Raw genomic sequence first — 21,898 nt, 5'->3', positions numbered from 1 at the left:
AGTTTAGTGATGGGGGTGTCATTGATGCCTTCCATCACTAAGCTAGGACTTAGTGGCAGCTATGGGCTGCCATTAACTCCTTATAACCCTGATTTCTACCACCCCAGGGTAATCAGGATGAGCCGGGTAGAGTCCCGGGACTGTCGCATCTAATGGATGCGGCATTTCTGGGCAGCTGCTAGCTGATATCTTTAGGCCGGGGGGCTCCCCATAACATGGGGCTCCCCATCCTGAGAATACCAGCCCTCAGCCGTGTGGCTTTACCTTGGTTGGTATCAAAATTCAGGGGGACCGCACGCCGTTTTTTTAAAACTATTTATTCATTTTACTGCACGATATAGACCCAACCACCGGCGGCTGTGATTGGTTGCAGTGAGATAGCTGTTACTCAGCGTGGGGGCGCGGTCTGCCTGCCACCAATCATAGGCACTGGTGGGTGGGGAAAGCATTGAATATGAGATGAGCGGCCGGCATTTTCTGAAGCAGGAGAGGCCACGGTAGTAGTGTGACAGCAGTGCAGCACTGCGCCGGTCATCGGTGAGTATGAAGTAAAGAGGGAGATCGGTGTGGGAAAGAGAGATCGGTGAGAGCGAGAGATCAGTGAGAGAGAGATCGGTGAGAGAGCGAGGGAGAGATCCATTAGAGGGAGATATCGTTGAGAGAGCGAGAGGGAGAGAAATCGGTGAGAGAGATCGATGAGAGAGAGAGAGAAACCTGCGACACCTCATTAATTTCAATGGGTGGAACATGCAACCAAAACTCACTGAAGAAGTGACATGCTTTTTTTAGGCAACGAGTTTGACAAATATTTGACAAACAAACCGCTGCCTAATAAAAAGCATCGTGAACATGGAATTTTCTGATTTCTCATAGACTTTTCTGGGGAAGCACAACACATGCATTTTATCAATGACACAGGGCAGTTTTAAATGCAGCCAAAACAAAGAAAAAAAGCACACGTGCGCACATGGCCTTAGGGCTCGTGTGCACATTGCGTAATTTCATGCGTTTACGTAGCGTTTAGCACTATAAACACAATCAAAGACCGGAGGGAAAAATTCGGTAGGTGCATTATATAATCCAAGAATATATTTCAAAGTAATTCCCCAAATATTGGATTAATTATCCGGAAAAACTCCATCTATACAATTTACAAAAAATGTGTATAAACCACACACAAAGGAGTGCTATTTCCATAAAATATAACAATCTTTATTGAAAAAAGAACATACATATATGAATTTTAAAATCTCATTATTCATCAATAAACAAGATGTTTAGAGGTATAAGGAGGACTTCTTACCAGCAATCACCCCCCACATAAGTGTGTGTGTGGATCCCAATCAATAAATGCAGACCTGCATAATCAATACTGGCAGCAATAACAGAAAATCTGCTTTAATGAAAAGTATATCATCCCTGATGGGCCAGATTAAGTCAAAAAACTGCTGAACGCGTATCGCTCTCGCTTCCTCAGCAGGCTGGAGGCGGGGGTGGAAGACTTCCACCCCCGCCTCCAGCCTGCTGAGGAAGCGAGAGCGATACGCGTTCAGGACTGGGAGCTGCTTGTCTTCCCCCCACAGTTTGGATCTCCTGCCCCTTTTTTCTGTCCTGTATATGGGTAAGCCTTGATACATTCATAAACTCTACTTTGATAGTTATATAGAGTTGGGCGATTACCCTGGGATAGTCTCCAGGCTTCATCTTTTTACATATATGTGCAGCAGTTTTTTGACTTAATCTGGCCCATCAGGGATGATATACTTTTCATTAAAGCAGATTTTCTGTTATTGCTGCCAGTATTGATTATGCAGGTCTGCATTTATTGATTGGGATCCACACACACACTTATGTGGGGGGTGATTGCTGGTAAGAAGTCCTCCTTATACCTCTAAACATCTTGTTTATTGATGAATAATGAGATTTTAAAATTCATATATGTATGTTCTTTTTTTCAATAAAGATTGTTTTATTTTATGGAAATAGCACTCCTTTGTGTGTAGCGTTTAGCACTGCAGCGTAAGCGCGTGCGTCCCCAGCACAATCTATAAAGATTGTACATAATCCGTGCGCATGATGCTTTTTTGAACGCAGCAATTTGAGTGTCAAAAATTTGACAAAATCACTGTGTTTAAAAATGCAGCATGTCAATTATTCCGTGCGCTTTGGATGCAGCTCCCACTCTGTCTATGGCATTGGAAGCATCCCAAGCGCATGAAATCGGCATTTTTTCTGCAGAAACTTTGCATCAATGACGCAGTGTTTCTGCAGCGATTTGAATCGCACATGAGCTGTCAAATCACTGCAGAAATTTCTGCAATGACACGACGCAACATACGCTCGAGCCCTTAAAGATAGAGTTTAGTTGGCATTCATTTAGCTATATACATAGCAGTGCTAATGCACTGCTATGGATAGCACAAGTGATCAAATGATCGCAGCTTCAAGTTCTCAAAAAGGACTATTAAATAGAGTAAAAACATAAAAAAAGTTTAAAAAAAATATGAAAACCCCCCAAAATTTTAAATCACCCATCACCCCCATTAACTATAAAACCGTAAAAAAAACACACATAACTGGTATCACTGCATTTGTAAAAGTCTGATCTTTCAAAATATAAAAAAAAGTAATCCAATCTGTAAACAGTGTAAAAAAAAAAAAAAAAAAAAAAAATCGACAAACCAGAATTGTTTTTTGGATGCCGCAACATTGCAATAAGGCAATTAAATTATTGTATCTACACCAAAATGGTATCAGTAAAAATGTCACACACACAGCCCCATATCCCGAAAGTGTTAGGGGTCTTGGAAATGGCGACACAAGCAAAATGTTTTCAATTTTTTTTTCACCACAAAAATATATATACATATACATGTTTGGTGTTTGCGTATTATTACGGACCTGGAGAATCATATTGTCTGTCAGTTTTACCGTATAGTGAACATGGTAAATAGAAAATCCCAAAAACCATTGTGGAATTGTACTTCTTATTTTGCCATCAATGCACTTGGAATTTTTTTTCCCGCTTTCCAGTGCATAACATGATAAAATGAAAGGTGTCACTCAAACGTACAACTCTTCCCGCAAAATGACAAGCCCTGAAACAACCATGCCTGGGTTGTGATGGGGTTAATAGGAGGCCAAGGTCTGTTAGTGAGGGTATTTCTGCATGGGGTGCTCATACTGAATAAAATTGAGATGTTTGAAAGTTTTGGTCACATCATTTCCCATCATTTAAATATTAACATGTCTATCATTCTTATAATTTCCATAATTCCAAAATTTTTCCTTCTTGCTGATGCAAATTCAATCTCGAGGAGTGTAGTATCAGTGTTTTTCATAGGACACCAGAGAAACCAACCAATGTAATCACAAAGCTTTAAAAATAATTCCGTCTGTGTTACTGATGACTCCACTGTGTGGGCTTCTATCTTATGATACCTTTGTGTAAGATTAGTGTTGTCATGTAACCAAGTCGCAATTAGACCTTTTTCTATAGCATTTTGGTGATTCTTCTTTCTTTGAGATTTATTTACTAACAAAAGGATAAAAAAAAGTTTTCCAACATGTTAAAGAAATAGCTATTTTTTTATTTCACCCCACAGACCTGTATGTAATAACAGGCCACGATTACACCTTCTATGGGACCTTCGATCCCACCTTCTATGGGACCTTCGATCCCACCTTCTATGGGACCTTCGATCCCACCTTCTATGGGACCTTAGATCACACCTTCTATGGGACCTTAGATCACACCTTCTATGGGACCTTAGATTACACTTTCTATAGGACAGTTAAGAAACCCGCTGTAGAAAATAGGCAATATTTTCTGCAACATCTTCTTAATCTGATTGGTAACTATGGTAACATTGACGTTTTTGCCTTAAAATGTGTAATAATATAATTTATTTGAATATGTTCAATTTCTGCCCAACTGCAAAATTCACCGCCTCTATACTCATAAGGATGACATGTATGTCTGTCACACTGAGAAGAAAGCGATGAGAAGTGATTGACGGTTTATCCCACAACATTAAAGTGCTGCTGATCGCGTGTGTGGGCTGAAAATAGAAAGAAAAGATTAAAGCAGTTCTTTTACTTAAAAATCTGTACATATGTATTCCCACATGTAAGGCTCAGGTTTTAAAAATGTCTATCCACATCTTCTAGTCCTGTATTTCCCACTTCAATTTCTGATGCATGGACAAACGTAATGTCAATTTCTGTCAACTCAGGTGCTAAAAGGTGTCAGGCATTGTGTTCAATGAGACGGCATACAGACAGAACCATATTCCGCATATTGCGGCTACTTTAAAGTGAGGTTCCATTTTAAAGGGAATCTGTCACCAGATTTTTAACACCTAATCTGAGAGAAGCATAATGTAGGGGCAGAGACGCTGATTCCAGTGATGTGTCACTTACTGGGCTGCTTAGTGTGATTTTGATAAAATCCACTGATTAATCAGTAGTAGTTTATCATTAGAGGACTACTTGGCGTGCTACCAGGTAGTCCACCATATTCATGAGCTCTGTATAACTGCTAGATCTGCAACAGAGAAAACATTGGTTTTATCAAAATAATAGCAAACAGCTCAGTAAGTGACACATCGCTGGAATCAAGGTCTCTGTCTCTACATTATGCTGCTGTTAAATGGGGGAGCAAAAACCTGGTGATAGATTCCCTTTAAGAATAAATATTCCCACCTACTTGGTCCAATATCGACTAGGGGTCAGACTATATTGTGATCCCAATGTTATGTTTCTGAAAAACCAACTAACGATATGAAATGTGGTCCAGCCATGATCCACAAGTTGACAAGACCATGACAGAACAGTCAGCTGGTATCTAAACCCTCGGATATTAAATCCTACTAGAGAATATGTCCCATTTTTTTTAATTAAATGAGTGCCTATGTGTATGGTGTGTCGTATGAGTATATTGCTATACTCACCTACTGCTGCTCTCTCCGATGTCCAGCATCGCTCTTGCTATCAGTGATGTCACCGCTCTGCAGACTTGGAAGTGGTTTTTATAATGTTAAGGGGGCTTTACACGCTACGACATCGATAATGCAAATTCGTTGGGGTCACGGAATTTGTGACGCACATCCGGCCGCATTAGCGATGCCGTTGCTTGTGACACCTATGAGCAATTTTGCATCGTCGCAAAAACGTGCAAAATCGCTCATCGGTGACATGGGGGTCCATTCTCAAAAATCGTTACTGCAGCAGTAACGAAGTTGTTCCTCGTTCCTGCGGCAGTACACATCGCTCCGTGTGACACCGCAGGAACGAGGAGCCTCTCCTTACCTGCCTCCCGGCCGTTATGCGGAAGGAAGGAGGTGGGCGGGATGTTCGTCCCGCTCATCTCCGCCCCTCCGCCTCTATTGGGCGGCGGTTCAGTGACGCAGCTGTGACGTCGCTGTGACGCTGAACGAACCGCCCCCTTAGAAAGGAGGCGGTTAGCCGGTCACAGCGACGTCGCCGGGCAGGTAAGTAGTGTGACGGGTCTGGGCGATGTTGTGCGGCATGGGCAGCGATTTGCCCGTGTCGCACAACAGATGGGGGCGGGTACCCACGCTAGCGATATCGGTACCGATATCGCAGCGTGTAAAGCGGCCTTAAGTCCATGGAACACCATATCGAGGCTCCATATACTTTTATTGTAAAAGAGTCTTCTTCTTGCTCACGCATAGAGCGAGCCGGCTAGTTGGATTTGCAGTGACGTCACTGAGAAGCAGAGCAGAACGGTGCTGGACACCAGACAGGAAGACGATAGGCAAGTATTTTAACACATACACACTACATATCATGCACATATTAACACACTTAAGAAAAAGAAATATAGATAGGAGAGATTCTTTAATTTTGTGTTTACAGCATAATACTTTACTATTGTGCAAACCTAAACAGAGCAAAGATACTAAGAAAAACATAAAAAACCCAGTAGCTTATGTAGCACCCTTAGGGATTGTGCACACGTTGAGTATTTGCAGCATTTTGTTTTGAGAGCAGAAAATGCTGTGATCTAAAAGTACCAGCAAAACAAAAGACAGTTCTGAAATCTCATTCTAAAGCTGCTTTTTCTTCCTTCATATCTTAACCATCAATGCGTTTTGTTTTTTTAAAATTTGCAGCGTGTCAATTCTTTTATTATTTTTGCAGTATTTATCACCTAAATGCATAAAAATATACCGCAAGTAAAACTAAGCCACAAATCTGACTATTATACGCTGTGTTTTCCCTGCTAATAGAAGAAAACTCACCTGCAAATACTCAACATTGGACACACCCTTAAAGCGTAGCCGTCATTTTAATTTTTCTTTCATAAATCAATAGGGCACATGAAAATAAGTAACTTTGTAATATATCTTATCAGAGAAATCTGTTTCTTTCTGCCAAAATTGATCAGTCATTATTCTGAGGTAAAATCTGTATTCAGTGAAGACTTTCCCATTATGAGATAGGAGATGGCAGTTGGTACTGATGAGATTCTATGATGGCGGGAAGAGGGAGGAGCTAGAGACAGAGCTCTGCCCTCTCCTCACTCCTCAATATCATCAATACAGACTTTACCTCAGAATAATGACTGACCAATTCTGGCAGAAAGGAGCAGATTGATATTCTACATTTCCTCGAAAATAAGACAAGAGTTTATATTCTTTTCTGCTTTGAAAAATGCTCTGGGGTTTATTTTCAGGGGGTGTCTGCTGTATTAGTGCCCGAGGATTGCCGCACAGTCCTCGGTATCACTCCTGAGCTGACAATGACAGTTGCATAGATACACATGCTGTCACTCTCAGATCAGGAGTACCGCCGAGGATTGGAGTGAGAATGCGCTGGATAATAAAGTGAATGAATATTCAGCTTCATCCCCACATAATCCCGCCCACCACTGTAAACCCTGCACCCACACTCTATACCACCTGTGCATATCGCTGCTCGAGGATAGCACCAAAATCCTTGGTATCTCTCCTGAGCGGATAGTGACAGCTGCGCAGCTGCGCAGAAACACATGCTGTCACTCTCAGATCAGGAGTACCGCCAAGGATTGCAATGAGAATGCGCTGGATAATAAAGTGAATTAATATTCAGCCTCATCCCCACATAATCCCGCCCACCACTCTAAACCCTGCACTCACACTGTATACCACCAGTGCATATCACTGCTCGAGGATAGCAATGCAATCCTTGGTATGTCTCCTGAGCTGATAGTGACAGCTGCGCAGAAACACATGCTGTCACTCTCAGATCAGGAGTACCGCCGAGGATTGCAGTGAGAATGCGCTGGATAATTAAGTGAATGAATATTCACATAATCCCACCCACTACTCTGAGTCCTGCATGGGCACCCTAACTTTTTGCCTGCTGTATTACCAGTTCTGCCAGTCCAAGGATCGTATCGCAATCCTTGGCGACTCTCCTGAGCGGAGAGTGACAGCGTGTATGTCTATACACTCATCTGAGTAGACACTCTATGCCTGCTGTACTGTTTCACTGCCCAAGGATAGCACCACAGTGATATGGTACAGCAGGAAGAGTGTCGGTGCCTGTGCAGGCTTCAGAGCAGTGGGCGGGATTCTGGGTGGGGAAGAGGGTGAATATTCAATCATTTAATTAGCCGGTGCTTAGAGCAACACAAGGGGACAAAAAACTAACTTATCCAGAAATAGGGTTGCACAAGCCCTACTTCGGGATACTATTAGATTGAGTATGCAACTAAGGGCTTATTTTTCAAGTAGAACTTGCATTTTAAGCCTACTACAAAGCCTTACTCCAAAAAGGCCAACAAGTCCTGCTAGGGCTTATTTTTGGGGAAACAGTATTATAAAGTTACTTATTTTCATGTGTACCATTTATTTATGAAATAAAAATTAAAACGGTAGTTAGGCTTTAACGTTGTAAATGCAACTATACAAAACATGCCTGACGTTCTAAAGTGAAATCATCATGCAGACTTCTGCATGATTTAGTGATAATGTTTATGAAAAAATAGAATGAAAAAATGCACCATTAGGTGAGAGCGAGGAAAAATATACCAATATTTTTAGACTAGTTTCACATTTACGTCTTTATTACCACTTTTATGTCAAAATGTGGGCATAGGGTCCCTTTTATTGCCTCTCAGAATACTTTTAGGCTGGCTCCACACTTCCAAGTTTCGCAGCCTGTACTCAGTGATGCATGGTCTGGCTTAGGCTATGTGCACACAGTGCGTTTTTTTGACGCTGCGTTTTTGTGCGTTTTTGGCCGCTAAAAACGCACAAAAACGCACCTGCGTCGAAAAAACGCGATTTGGTGCGTTATTTTGCTGCGTTTTGCTGCGTTTTTGCTCACTGCGTCCTTATGCGTTTTTTATCAGTGAACAAAAAAAAAAGGTCTGATGTCATTTCCTTCTTCAATGTGTTCTTCATTCTCCACTAGTGTATGCAGAAGAGCAGACAGCTGCAGAACTACAAGGCTCAGCATCCTCCATCCAATAGTGTATGCAGGAGAGCAGACAGCAGCTGTCGAACTACAAGGCTCAGCATCCTCCTTCCAGGACTGTATGCAGGATTTCTTTGCCCCCCCAAACAAAAAAAATGACGTGGGCTTCGCCATATTTTTGTATGCTAGCCGGGTACAGCAGGCAGCTACGGGCTGCCCGCAACCCCCAGCTGCCTATTTGTACCCGGCTGGAACCAAAAATATAGGGAAGCCCTTTTTTTTAAATTATTTCATGAATTTCATGAAATAATTTTAAAAAAAAAATGACGTGAGCTTCGCCCAATTTTTGAGTCCAGCCGGGTACAACTAGGCAGCTTGGGATTGGAATCCACAGTGCAGGGTGCCCATGCTTTCTGGGCACCCCCACTGTGAATTGCAGTCCCGCAGCCACCCCAGAAAATGGCGCTTTCATAGAAGCGCCATCTTCTGGCGCTGTATCCAACTCTTCTAGCTGCCCTGATGCCGGGTGGCTAGCTAGGTAATAATGGAGTTAGGGCTAGCTGTATATTATCAGCTAGCCCTAAGCCCGAAATTCATGGTGTCACGCCAATATTAGACATGGCCACCATGAATTTCTAGTAAAGATAAAAAAAAAAACACAACACACAGAAAAATATTTTTATTAGAAATAAAACACAACACAATTAGTGACTCCATCTTTATTGAAATAAAGAACCCCCCTCCGCAGTAATCCTGGGTCAGGGTCCCGCGCCGTCCAATCCGGATCCAATATTATCTGATCGGTTTGCTGGAAGGCAAAGCGATCAGATGATGTGTCAGGATCAAGTGCCTGAATCCCATCACACATCAGCTGATTGTATAAAAGCCGATTATACAATCATCTGATGCATCGGTGCAAAAAAAAAAAAAAAAAAAAAATAATACTCACTTATGTGCTGATTACCGGCAGCTCCTGTAGCGATGGGGCGGGAGTCTGATCCTGTCCGATCGCTGCAGCAGCTGCCGGTAATCAGGGATGAAGTCTCCTGACGAATCCGCTGATGCCGGCCGGGCGCCCGCGTCACCGCGATACTTACGATCACCTGATGCGTCAGGTGACTGCATCAGGTGATCCATCGCCAGGTCCTGCATCTATCGGAGCCGGAGGTGTCCCAGCCGTCTGCACACAGCCACAGCGGCGATACCGTGAGAGGGGATGGGAGCAGGCATGGCACCGAGAGTCTGCAGACAGGTGAGTATAACTTTTTTTTTTTTTCTACTGTTCACTTTTGTTTTCGCAGCCGCTTCCACCTCCTGCCCAGACATGGCGCCGCACGGCAGCTGACATGCACAGGACGGGAGGTGGAAGCGGCGGTGACGGTACCGGGAGGATTCACGCTTCTGTATATACTGACAGAAGGAATCCTCTTCCTGTACACGTCACTTTGCTACCCACCTCCTGCGTTTATAGCTGCGTTTTTGGTCTTAGAAACGCACCAAAACGCAGCTATTTGCGTTTCTCATTGCGTCTTTCAACATCCCATTGAACTCAATGGATGAAAAGCGCAGTGAAAAACGCGGGAATAATTGACATGCTGCGTTTTTGTGGTCACCACAAAAACGCAGCTGGAAAAAAACGCTGTGTGGGGACAGCAAAAATGAAAACTCATAGACTTTGCTGGGGAAGCAAAGTCCTGCAGTTTTGAGGCCAAAAACGCACCCGAAAAACGCGCAAAAACGCCGAGAAAAACGCACTGTGTGCACATAGCCTTAAGGTCGCCTGACAAGCGACGAGTAGGACAATGTAATCTGAGTGCTGCAGCTAATCTCAGTGACTGTCATAGTTACATAGGTTGAAAAAAGACCTAGGTCCATCTAGTTCAACCTTCCTCCACCAATTTTAAATTTTGTCATTAAGTCACTTATAACCGACAATGTGTCTTGAGGAAATCATCCAGCGCTTTTTTGAAAGCTGTTATAGTATCTGCCATTCCTACCTCTTGTGGTAGAGCATTCTACAATCTGGCTGCTCTAACTGTAAAGAACCCTTTCCTATTTAGCTGCCAGAATCACTTTTCTTCCACTCGCAGTGAGTGCCCCCTGGTCCTTTGTATTGTCTTTGGAAGAAATAAGTAGTGTGCCAGTCCTTTGTATTGACCACACATGTATTTATACATATAAATGAGATCTCCTCTGAGACGTCTTTTTTCGAAGCTAAACATATCTAACTTTGTCAACCTGTCATCATATGGGAGGCCTTCCTTTCCTTGTAGTAGTCTAGTTGCCCGTCTTTGAACTAACTTTTAAATGTCCTTTTTAAAATGTTGAGCCCAAAACTGGATCCCATATTCCAGATGTGGCTTTACAAGTGATTTATAGAGGGGTAACAATACGTTGGGATCACGGGATCTAATCTCTCTTTTAAACACCCTAAAATCTTGTTTGCTTTAGCAGCTGCTGCCTGACATTGAGTGCTGCTGCTCAGCTTATTTGTAATAAGAATACCCAAGTCCTTCTCCTGATTTGTAGTCCCGAGTTTACTTCAATGTATACGCAGTTATAGGATTTCGCCTTCCTAGGTGCATTACTTCACATTTATCAACATTAAATTTCATTTGCCAAGTATCTGCCCATTCTGACATCTTATCCAGATCTTTTTGTAATATTGTACTATCAAGGCCAATTTTTAATATCCTACATAGTTTGGTGTCATCATCAAAGACTGACATTTTACTATCAATCCCATCCACAAGGTCATTAGTAAAGAGATTAAAAAGAATCGATCCTAGCACAGATCCCTGCGGCACCCCTCTGCTGACTATAGCCCATTTAGAGAATTTACCATTTATGACTACTCTTTGTTTCCTATCTTTTAGCCAATTCTTTACCCCTAGTCCTTGCTTCTGGAGCTTTAGTATAAATATAAATCACATCAGCTGCATTACCAATATCCAGATTTGTACTTACCCCCTCATAGAACCCCAACAGATTGGTTAGACACGCCTTATGTTTTATGAATCCATGCTGTCAGTTATTATATTATTTTCTGTAATATATTTTTGCATGTAATTCCTTAAAATGCCCTCAAAAACTTTGCACACTACTGATGTCAGGCAGTCGATTGGCTGCAGTGTTCATGTGACATAATGTCACGTGAGTTCTGGGAGATGCAGTGCCAGCATTGTGGAGCAACACCAATGTGGGGTGGTGAGTATAAGCTTTTCTTATTTTACTGAGGGACTCCGGCATTTAAGAAGGTGTCCAAGTAGTAAACATCCCCTTCAACTCTAATACCTACAAAACTTTATTCTGATGAATGTAGAAATACAGAAAACATTTGATTGTGATTATCCTACATGCTGTTCCAAAAGAGAGGCGTTGCTGTTCCTCTACAAAAAATTAACCAAATTAATTTGTTTTATTTCTATATAAGATATCTTTAAAAAGCTGGAACATGAATTTTTTTTAACAAAAAAACCCAGCAGCACATTTTTTATTTGTCTATGGGCCAGGAAACAGTTACCAATTTTCTGTCTACAACAATAAATACTTTCCGTTTTAAAATATCAGCTTCTGATGAAGATCAAACTTTATTGTTTGTTTGTATAGATTACATGGAACCATAAAAAACCCTAAAAACAAAGATTCTTACCTGGAAAACCCACTGTTTTCAGTACAATTCCAGATGACCCCTGGGGCAACATAACCTTGGAAGATGTTGCTTCCCCAATTGCTGCATTCATTGCTTGTCCCCTAGCAGATGCCCCTGCTCCATCCTGATCTCCATCCCCACTTTGCACTGCTCTTGCTGTGGCTTGAAGCATTTGGGAACAGGTGGCATCTCCAGGAGGAGGCAACCTCAATAAGAGGCCAGAATAGAAATTTTGATATCCAAGCAGCCTAGAAGAGGATGACGACGATGGGGAATTTGTAGTGGTAACATGTGGAGATTGTGATGGCTGATGCACAGGTGGTTCCTGACCTCCTACTCCTTTTATTTTGCCAAGATGGACCTTCATATGGTTCTTCAGAAACCATGATTCCTTGAAGCATCGTCCACAAACTGAACAACGATGATCAAAAGAATCTTTATGTTTACGCATGTGACCCTTCAAGAACCAGGATTGAGTGAAACTCTGAGAACAGATCTCACATTTGAACTCAGCAGGAGGCAGAGCTGGAGTGGGGGTGGGGGCAGGTAAAGGTGGAACAATCTTGGGCAGTAGCGGTGCTGAATGTCTCCTTTCAACATGTCCCATCAGCTCACTCTCCTGAGATGCTGCAAAGTCACACAAGTGACACTTATAAGGCCTATGAAGTATTCTGAGGTGACGCTCCAGTTCAGCTGCTTTACGAAATTTACCTTTGCAGAAAGGACAAGGATGGCGTAGTGTTGGAAGTGGAGCAGGTATAGACAAAAGAGGGACCGGTTCCTGAATGATATCTGGTGTGGCATTTTGTATATCAGAAGAATTAGGTTCTTTCCCATGCTGCTGCTCCAGGAACAGAGGCCTTTGTGAGTTTCTCTCAAAGTTCTTGAGGCCTCCACGACCTTGATTAAGAGCTCCACGCACCTTGTGCGTGCTTGCATGAAGTGCTAAAATGCTGATAAAACGGAACTGCTTTCCACATATTGTACATGGAAACTGACGAGATTTAGAGCTTGAACCATCAGAAAAACCATTGGAATGACGTTGAAGATCCAGTTCTTCATCAGCAAAAGAAAGGCTAAGGAGTGAAGAAGGGGCAGGGGGTGAAGGTGAAGCCTGAGATGGAGAGACGGAAGATGGAGGAGGAGAGGGAGAGGTTGGTGGTAATGAGAATCCTGGTGAGGCTTCAGTATTCTGTGGTGAGGTTGGAATAACTGTAACACATGGGGAGGATGGAGGTGAGGAAGGAGCAGAAGAGTCTGCAGGAGGGCAGAAAAAAACTGGTGAAGGGGAAGGAGAAATTGGAGGAGAGACAGAAGGAGGAGGGGGAGACAGGGCAATGGCAGGTGGACTAGGCGCTACAGGAAGAGGACAGAAAGTTACCTTTTCTGGAGAAAGACTCTCATGTGGGGAGCAAAGAGAGACAGGAGCAGGGGAAACTGGGGGAGAAGTGAGAAGAAGGGAAGTGGCAGGAGGACTAATGCATGCTAAAGGTGAAGATTTAGAAGGTGAATATTTGGAGGAAAGAGGCAGAGCAGTGACATGATGGATTAAATCAGTAGGAGGTGACGAAGGAGATTCTGGAAAAGGTGAGATGTGAATAGGAGATGAGGGTGTTGGAGAGGGTTCAGATCGAGATGATGCAAGCGAAATATTGATTTGTTGAGAAACAGATGGAGAAGGAGGAGAAGGGTTCATATGAGAAAGAGGAGGGGATTGCGAAGGCGGCAGTGCTTGAGTAAGAAGAGGTGGAACAGAGTCCATTGCTAAGATTTCTCAAAGGGTCTCTCCAGGGGTGCTGATTATTCTCCTAAAGAAACAAACAAAAAAAAAAAACAAGACACTTGAACAAATGAAGGCAACATATTAATGTTTTAATACTTATTTTACATACAACATTTTTCACCTCTCCTTTATTCAGTAGGTTATTACATTGTTAAGTGGCTATATGTGATGTCTACACAAAATAACTCTGTAAAGTCTTACAAGTTTTGGAATGTTATGGTATTAAAATGCCACCACTACTACCACAGTTCCTGAGGGAGATGTCAGGTTTATCCAAAGTGAAAATAATTTAAAGGAGGGATAATTCTGGTTCAGGGATAAACAGGGTTCCAACTCTGGATCCCTCATCTATTGAGAGAATGGAGGTACCTTACTCCTACAAAAGTGTTGACCTGTGGACAAATGTAAATAGAAACAAAATTTAGAGACAGCTTCGCATGTATAAGGTTATTTCCTTTAAAAGTTATAGGAATTAAAGGAAATAGATTTCAATCGAGAAGACCATTTAAACTCTTCCTATACAAGGCTGTTGCCTGCCATCTTGCCTAGCCAAATTGCCTATTCTTTCAATAGGAGTGGATACAAAAGATGATATTTCATATTTCTATAGATTACTTTGCAATAGAGGCTCAAAGGTTTTACATTTTGACTAGTAGCATAAATTCAGTGTTTTCAATGGGGTGCATGCGCTCAAATACAATAAAAATCAAACCGCATTGTTTCAGAACACAAACTATAATCATGTTCTCAATCTAAAAGTGTGTACTACCATTTTTCAGTCTGCATATGAGAGCCTTCCTAGAAAATGTATTGGCAGAACATTGGTCAAAACTGAAACACTGTGTTAGGGCTCGTGCGCACGTAAATGCTGAAATTTCTGCAGCGATTTGACAGCACATGTGCGCTTCAAATCGCTGCAGAAACACTGCGTAATGGATGCAGCGTTTCAGCAGATTTCATGCGCTCTGAATGCTGTTTCTCCCATAGACAGAGTGGGAGCTGCATCCAAAGTGCACAAATTAATTGACATGCTTTTTGAACGCACGGATTTGGGTCAAAATTTTAGGGTTTGTGCGCACGTTGCGTAATAGCATGCATTTACGCTGCGTTTAGCACTGCAGCATGAATGCATGCGTCCTGCGTCCCCAGCACAATCTATGTAGATTATGCATAATTCGTGCACATGTTCCTTTTTTGAACGCAGCGATTTGGGTGCTAAAATTTTGACCCAAATCCATGCGTTCAAAAATGCAGCATGTCAATTAATTTGAGCGCTTTGGATGCAGCTCCCACTCTGTTTATGGGAGAAACAGCATCCAGAGCACATTAAATCGGCATGTAATCTGCTGAAACACTGCATCCATTACGCAGTGTTTCTGCAGCGATTTGAAGCGCACATGTGCTGTCAAATCGCTGCAGAAATTTGAGCATTTACATGCGCACGAGCCCTTAGCATCCAAATCGCTGCGTTCAAAAAAGCAACGTGCGCACGAATTATGCACAATCTACATAGATTGTGTGGGGATGCATTTACGCTTCAGTGCTAATCGCAGCGTAAATGCATGCTACGCAACGTGCGCATGAGCCCTTAAACCTTAAGCCATTTGAGGGCTGGGCGGCTCGAGGTGCTCATCTCTGTGCCTTCTAATAAGGCCCCATTACACGCAACTACGTATCTAACGATATATCGTCAGGGTCACGGATTCCGTGATGCACATCTGGCATCGTTAGCGACGTCGTTGCGTGTAACACCAACGAGCGACTGTTAACAATGGAAAATACTCACCTAATCGTCCATCGTTGACACGTCGTTCCTTTTCAAAAAATCATTGATTGTTGAGGACGCAGGTTGTTAGTAGTTCCCGAGGCAGCACACATCGCTATGTGTGACACCTCGGGAACAACAAACTAAAGCTTACCTGCGGCTGCCGGCAATGAGGAAGGAAGGAGGTGGGCAGGATGTTTCATCCCGCTTATCTCCGCCCCTCCGCTTCTATTGGGCGGCCGCTTAGTGATGCCGCTGTGACGCCGCATGAACCGCCCCCTTAGAAAGGAGGTGGTTCACCGGCAACAGCGACGTCGCTAGGCAGGTAAGTCCGTGTGACGGCTCCCAGCGATATTGTGAGCCATGGGCAGCGATTTGCCCGTGACGCACAACCGACGGGGGCGGGTGCTTTCACCAGCGACATCGCTAGCGATGTCACTGCGTGTAAAGCCCCCTTTACTCTAGGTCATGTGTTTGACAAAGCACAAATTTACTTTTTTAACATAGGAATATTGGGCCTTAATTATCATATCTGATTAAGTCCTCATTTAGATGTCAGGATATTTCACGTACACAAAAAAATGATACGTGTGTCCTCAGGATTTTGGATTTGCGTGTCATCAGTATTTTTCAAGTATGGAAAAATAAATGACAAAGCTTCTCCTATACTTTACAATGTTAAACACGGACAGCACATAGATGCCATCTGTGTACTGTTCTTATTTTTGTCGGACCCATAGCCTTGTCTACGTGACAGACATGTCTCGGTGAGTTTTGCACTGACACACAGTTGGTGAGAAAGCACAAACAAGAGAACAGCCCTGTAGACTATAAGGGGTACATGTTGAGTCCCTAATTAACGCGGGTAGAACACATACGTGCAGCATGGACAGCTGAATGAGGCCTAAGACAGATGTATGGATAGGTATCACTAGCCACATTTTGCACTCTCATAGCCACAATTCAAACCAGTTGGCAAGCATGCAATGATTTTTTGCATGAAGTGTGTGGACATTTTGTAGTCTTCTGTCACATAGAGGGAACCAGGTGAATAAGAAAGAAAAAAACAAGGAAGGAAGCCTTAAGTCTAAGGTAAAACTAACAAATATCTAGGCTGGACTAAACAGCAGAAACAGATATTCTACACAAAATAATATACAAATATTGCATTTTTAATCTTTTTCATTGTACATTGGGAAGTGTTGCTGCTCCCTTGGCCACCTAACTATCCCACAGGTTTTAATTAAAGCTAACGCTAGGTATACCTAATGTTTGTGGTCATTGTCAGACGCATACGCTCTAGACATAAATGCCTGACACTGGCAACTGGCAGGATGGATACTGCGGCATCCTCTATTCCCCAGTTCATCTGAGGTATGGTGGGGCACATATAGAGGAAGTCAATAGTTAGGATCCATCCAATGAGGTCCCATTGTCGATGGTGGACACCTTACACAATTTTGAGCAAAACTAACTACCTCACTTATTTATATGTATTGCAGTAGTATAATTCAGGTATTAATTGCAGAGTGCTTGGCATAGCATTGGTATATACGTCTGTATATTGGTCATCATATACATTCACCTGCACGTTAACTCAATACTAAGAGTGCTGACTGTCAACATTTTTTTGTTTTATAATATTGTACTTAAAACTCAAATCTAGATATAATTCCCCCTTTTTTCAACATACTACAGAAATTCTAATCTGGTTTTTTAAAACTTTATTAGGTGTGTATGTCATGTGCCAGCATGTCCGTATCCTGACATAGCAATGACCTATGGGGTGTGATTAGGTAAATACATATATGTCAATAAACTGTGAATTAAACTTCACTACCTGATATATGACTCACCGCTCAGGTGCGCACACTGCCACTATATATGACTTGGGTCACATTGGGTTTTGCCACTTCACTTGGCAGCACCGATTAAAACATGTTGCCGAATGTACAATCATGAGAAAAACTCAGTACACCCACTCAGCGCATAATAAAAAAAAATCTGTTCCTTAGAAGGTAGTAAAATTAGGAAAATACAACCTCTGATGAAGAACGCATAAATTACCCAGTGTCATAATTTATTTACACATTATCACAAAAATAAATTTTTCACACATAAAACTGCAAAAACTTCTGCTTTTATTGGACTGATGAACAGTTAAGGGGGTAGTCTCAAGTTCGTATGTTTAATATATTGCAAAGGACTTTTAAAAAGGTAGCAACTTTGTAATTTATTCAAATTAAAAATTATCACCTGGCTCAAGAACGGACGGATTTTTAATTATAGTGTACAGCTCGTTGCCTAGATTACTGGCCATCCTGCAATTTCAGAGAGGTTGGTTACCTAGGTAAGGAGTTAGCACCGCTCTTAAGGTAGCCTGATCACTGAATCCGTCCAGCGTCAGTGCTCCGAGCTTCTCCCTTGCTGCAGAAGCAAAGCTGCCTCTGTTAGAAACCTGGGAGAGCTCAAGACCACAGCGTGACCATGCCACTGGTCCGAACTGTCAGTCTTCAGAAGTGCACCGGCAAAGAAGGAGGCCAGAAATGGTGAGCGGTGCACTAATGAAGAAGTTGAGACAACCCCTTTAAATCAAGGACATTTGATCAGCAGAGTCTGGCTGCTATTGACCCTCTTAATTCCTATAGAAGCAGTAAGAGTGTACTTAATTTTTCACTCACAGTTTCTACATTTTGGCCTATTTTTTGTTAAATATATAATGACACTGTGTAATTTGTCATGTGTCATCTGACGTTGTATTTACATCATTTTAAGATCTTCCTTCCAATAAGCAGAGTTCACTTTATGGCTTAATAGTAATTAATAATAGTTAATTGTAAAGCGCTGCGGAATATGTTTGCGCTATAGAAAGAAAACATTATTATTATTATTATTATTATTAATAATAAGTAAAAAAAATAGAATTCAAAGACCTAGTGGCCGATTAATTAAGAATGGTGTTGGAAGGGGCTTGCCGGAGTACGATGCACCACCTAATTCATTAAGAGGTGCATGTCACTTAATGAATTAGGTGCATCTGTTAAATGGCATGGGCTGATGCCAAATATATGCTCCATTCAGGGATGGGTGTATATTCTGGATTAAGTTATCCCACAAAAAGTGACATAACTTATCACGAATTTGACATGTGGGCACAGCCACGCCACATCTGAGTTACACAAAAATATTTCCACTTGTTAATGTTTTACAAAAATCTTAAAGAGAACCTGTCAGCAGATTTGGGGCCTATAAGCTGCGGCCACCACCAGTGGGCTCTTATATAGAGCATTCTAATATGCTGTATATAAGAGACCAGGCCGCTGTGTAGAACGTAAAATTCACTTTATAATACTCACCTAAACGGTCGCTGCCGTGGAGTTGGGTCATATGAGTGTCTCCGTTCTCCGATGCTGGCTCCTCCCCTTTCTGCCATCTTTGTCTTCTTCTGAAGCCTGTGTGCATGACGTGACGCGTCCTATGTCATACACACTCGCCGATCCAGCGCAGGCGCACTACAATACTTTCATCTGCCCTGCTCAGGGCAGATCAAAGTGCGTCTGCATAGGACCTCAATGCCAGCAAGTGTGGATGACTTAGGACGCGTCATGCACCCTGTCTTCACAAGAAGGACGACAAAAATGGACGAAAGAGGAGGCCTCGGCACCGGAGACGCCCATATGACCCCACCGCAGCGACCGTTTAGGTAAGTATTATAAAGTGATTTTTATGTTCTACACAGCGGCCTGGGCTCTTACATACAGCATGTTAGAATGCCGTATATAAGAGCCCACTGGTGGTGGCCACAGCTTATAGTCACCAAATCTGGTGACAGGTTCTCTTTAATTAATTGTCCTCTTAGTTTTCAAAAGAATTCAAGTACTTAGTTTTTCTTATAATTGAATGCCCCAGACAAATGTAACCCTATGCCTATACAGCTACACATATCTCCCGTGGATCCCCAATGAAGAAAACCAACTACACAGTATCCATTTTTTTTAATACAGGTGTACTGCAAAGCATAATTCACTGCACTTTCCAATACAGTGGTTAATCTGGCTAATCAGTCTATGGGCATATTACATGCTTATATTGCGCCCGACAAAGATTAAAAAGCTCCAATTTTCTTTGATATATACTATCAAACCATTTTTTTTTCTTTTTAAGTTGTACTGGAAAAATGTAAAATGGTATTTTTTGTCTATGCCCATTTTTATTCATCAGGCCGATCTCACATAGGGTTACCATCCTAACCTTAAAAGACTCCTGTTGCAAAAAAGAGCCGATAAAGACACATGTAAGGACGATGATTTTTCATTCCAATTGCTACTGATGTCATCATGCTTTACTAGATTCCCTACCGACTTCATTTATTTTATATAGATTGTACACAGCAAAAAAATTAAATGACAGCTGAAATGGTTGTTGTCTGTTGTGTCACTTTCTCGTGGTAGCATTTTGGTCAATATTTTGCATCAGTATTATAAGAACAACCTAAACCAGAAGTGTCTTCAAAACACAAAAGTCTTGATATTGCCATGATAGATTTCTCTGTTGTTTTTCCTCTCTTGGTTATGGCTTACAAATACTGATTTGTGGCCTGGAAAATGCTACATCTCTGTATGCAGTTCCCATATACCATAAATGATAAGAAGTTTAAAGCATAAACATTACACAAAAAAAACCTACCAAGATTATATAACGACAGATCCACATGGTGAGTGGGAGGTAGCATTCAATCATACTTATGATAACATCAATTGATGTGCAAACCGCCAGCATTAAAGGGGTCTTCCCAAGAATGAAATTTACTCCCTCTAAATACGAAAAGGGATAATTTACTAATCCTGGGGGTTCAAGTGCTGCAATCCTCGGAGGTCAAATATGTGAACCTCCAGTCAATTTACGGGCTATGCCGAAGATAACCGATAAAACACTGCTATTTCAGGCACTCCGAATGACAATAAATGGAGGGAAGGTGTGCATGCTTGACCTCCACTCGATTTAGATAGGACTCTGCAAAACCCCATTCTCCAAATCACTGGAGTTAGCAGTGGTTGAGCCCCCAGTCATCCGAAAGTTATACCTATCCTATAATATATGGTATCCATAGATGAGGTCACTCAATTTGACCTGACTGAAATGACACAACTTGCTTCTGACCACTACTGTGTATATTTGCATCCCATCACCATATGCTATTACTGCAAACTCATTCGGCTTCAAGAAGATTTCTAAGGGAGTTATATTATACTAGAAGGTGGCTCGATTCTACGCATCGGGTATTCTAGAATTTACGTATTGTGTAGTTCATGTATGATTTTTGTTATATATATATATGTTGTGTGTAGTTACCAAGTGTTTGTGTAGGCGCTGTACATGTTCTGGGTGTTGTCTGGGTGTGACGGGGGTGAGAGCGGTGTTGTATGTGTGTTGCGTTGTTTGTGGAGCGCTGTGTGTCTGTAGCGTTGTGTGTTGCGCGGTTTTTGTGTGTGTGGTGTGTTTTGGGGGGAGGTATGTTTTGTGCAATGTGTGTGTTGTGCGGTATGTGCGTATATTTGTGTGTGCCGCGGTGTTTGTGTGTTGGGTGTTGTGTGTGTGCAGCGTTGTCTGTGTGTGTAGGTGTCTGTGTAGGGCAGTTGTTTGTGGTTCCCAGTGTGTGTGTGTGTGTGTGGTGTGTTGTGCACTTCCCATCGTGCTCCATCCGCCATGCTGCGCACTCCCAAACGTGCACCATCCGCCATGCTGCGCACTCCCAAACGTGCACCATCCGCCAGGCTGCGCACTCCCAAACGTGCTCCATCCGCCATGCTGCGCACTCCCAAACGTGCTCCATCCGCCATGCTGCGCACTCCCAAACGTGCTCCATCCGCCATGCTGCGCACTCCCAAACGTGCTCCATCCGCCATGCTGCGCACTCCCAAACGTGCTCCATCCGCCATGCTGCGCACTCCCAAACGTGCTCCATCCGCCATGCTGCGCACTCCCAAACGTGCTCCATCCGCCATGCTGCGCACTCCCAAACGTGCTCCATCCGCCATGCTGCGCACTCCCAAACGTGCTCCATCCGCCATGCTGCGCACTCCCAAACGTGCTCCATCCGCCATGCTGCGCACTCCCAAACGTGCTCCATCCGCCATGCTGCGCACTCCCAAACGTGCTCCATCCGCCATGCTGCGCACTCCCAAACGTGCTCCATCCGCCATGCTGCGCACTCCCAAACGTGCTCCATCCGCCATGCTGCGCACTCCCAAACGTGCTCCATTCCCCATGC

At 42.8% G+C, this 21,898-nt stretch overlaps 1 protein-coding gene across 4 annotated transcripts in view; it reads right to left on the bottom strand.

Moving 5' to 3' along the window:
- ZNF219 (zinc finger protein 219) overlaps nt 1–21,898 on the bottom strand; it is a 46,414-nt gene that overhangs the window by 9,352 nt on the left and 15,164 nt on the right. For all 4 annotated transcript variants that reach the window (XM_075341470.1, XM_075341471.1, XM_075341467.1 and 1 more), the window contains one exon: nt 12,080–13,887. In XM_075341470.1, coding sequence (XP_075197585.1) covers nt 12,080–13,841 — 1,762 coding nt within the window. In that variant the 5' untranslated portion in view covers nt 13,842–13,887. The remainder of the gene's footprint in view (nt 1–12,079; nt 13,888–21,898) is intronic.

This window comes from Anomaloglossus baeobatrachus, chromosome 1 (genome assembly GCF_048569485.1).
Source record: "Anomaloglossus baeobatrachus isolate aAnoBae1 chromosome 1, aAnoBae1.hap1, whole genome shotgun sequence".
NCBI classification, from domain to species: domain Eukaryota; kingdom Metazoa; phylum Chordata; class Amphibia; order Anura; family Aromobatidae; genus Anomaloglossus; species Anomaloglossus baeobatrachus.
This window is presented reverse-complemented; position numbering and strand designations above follow the sequence as displayed.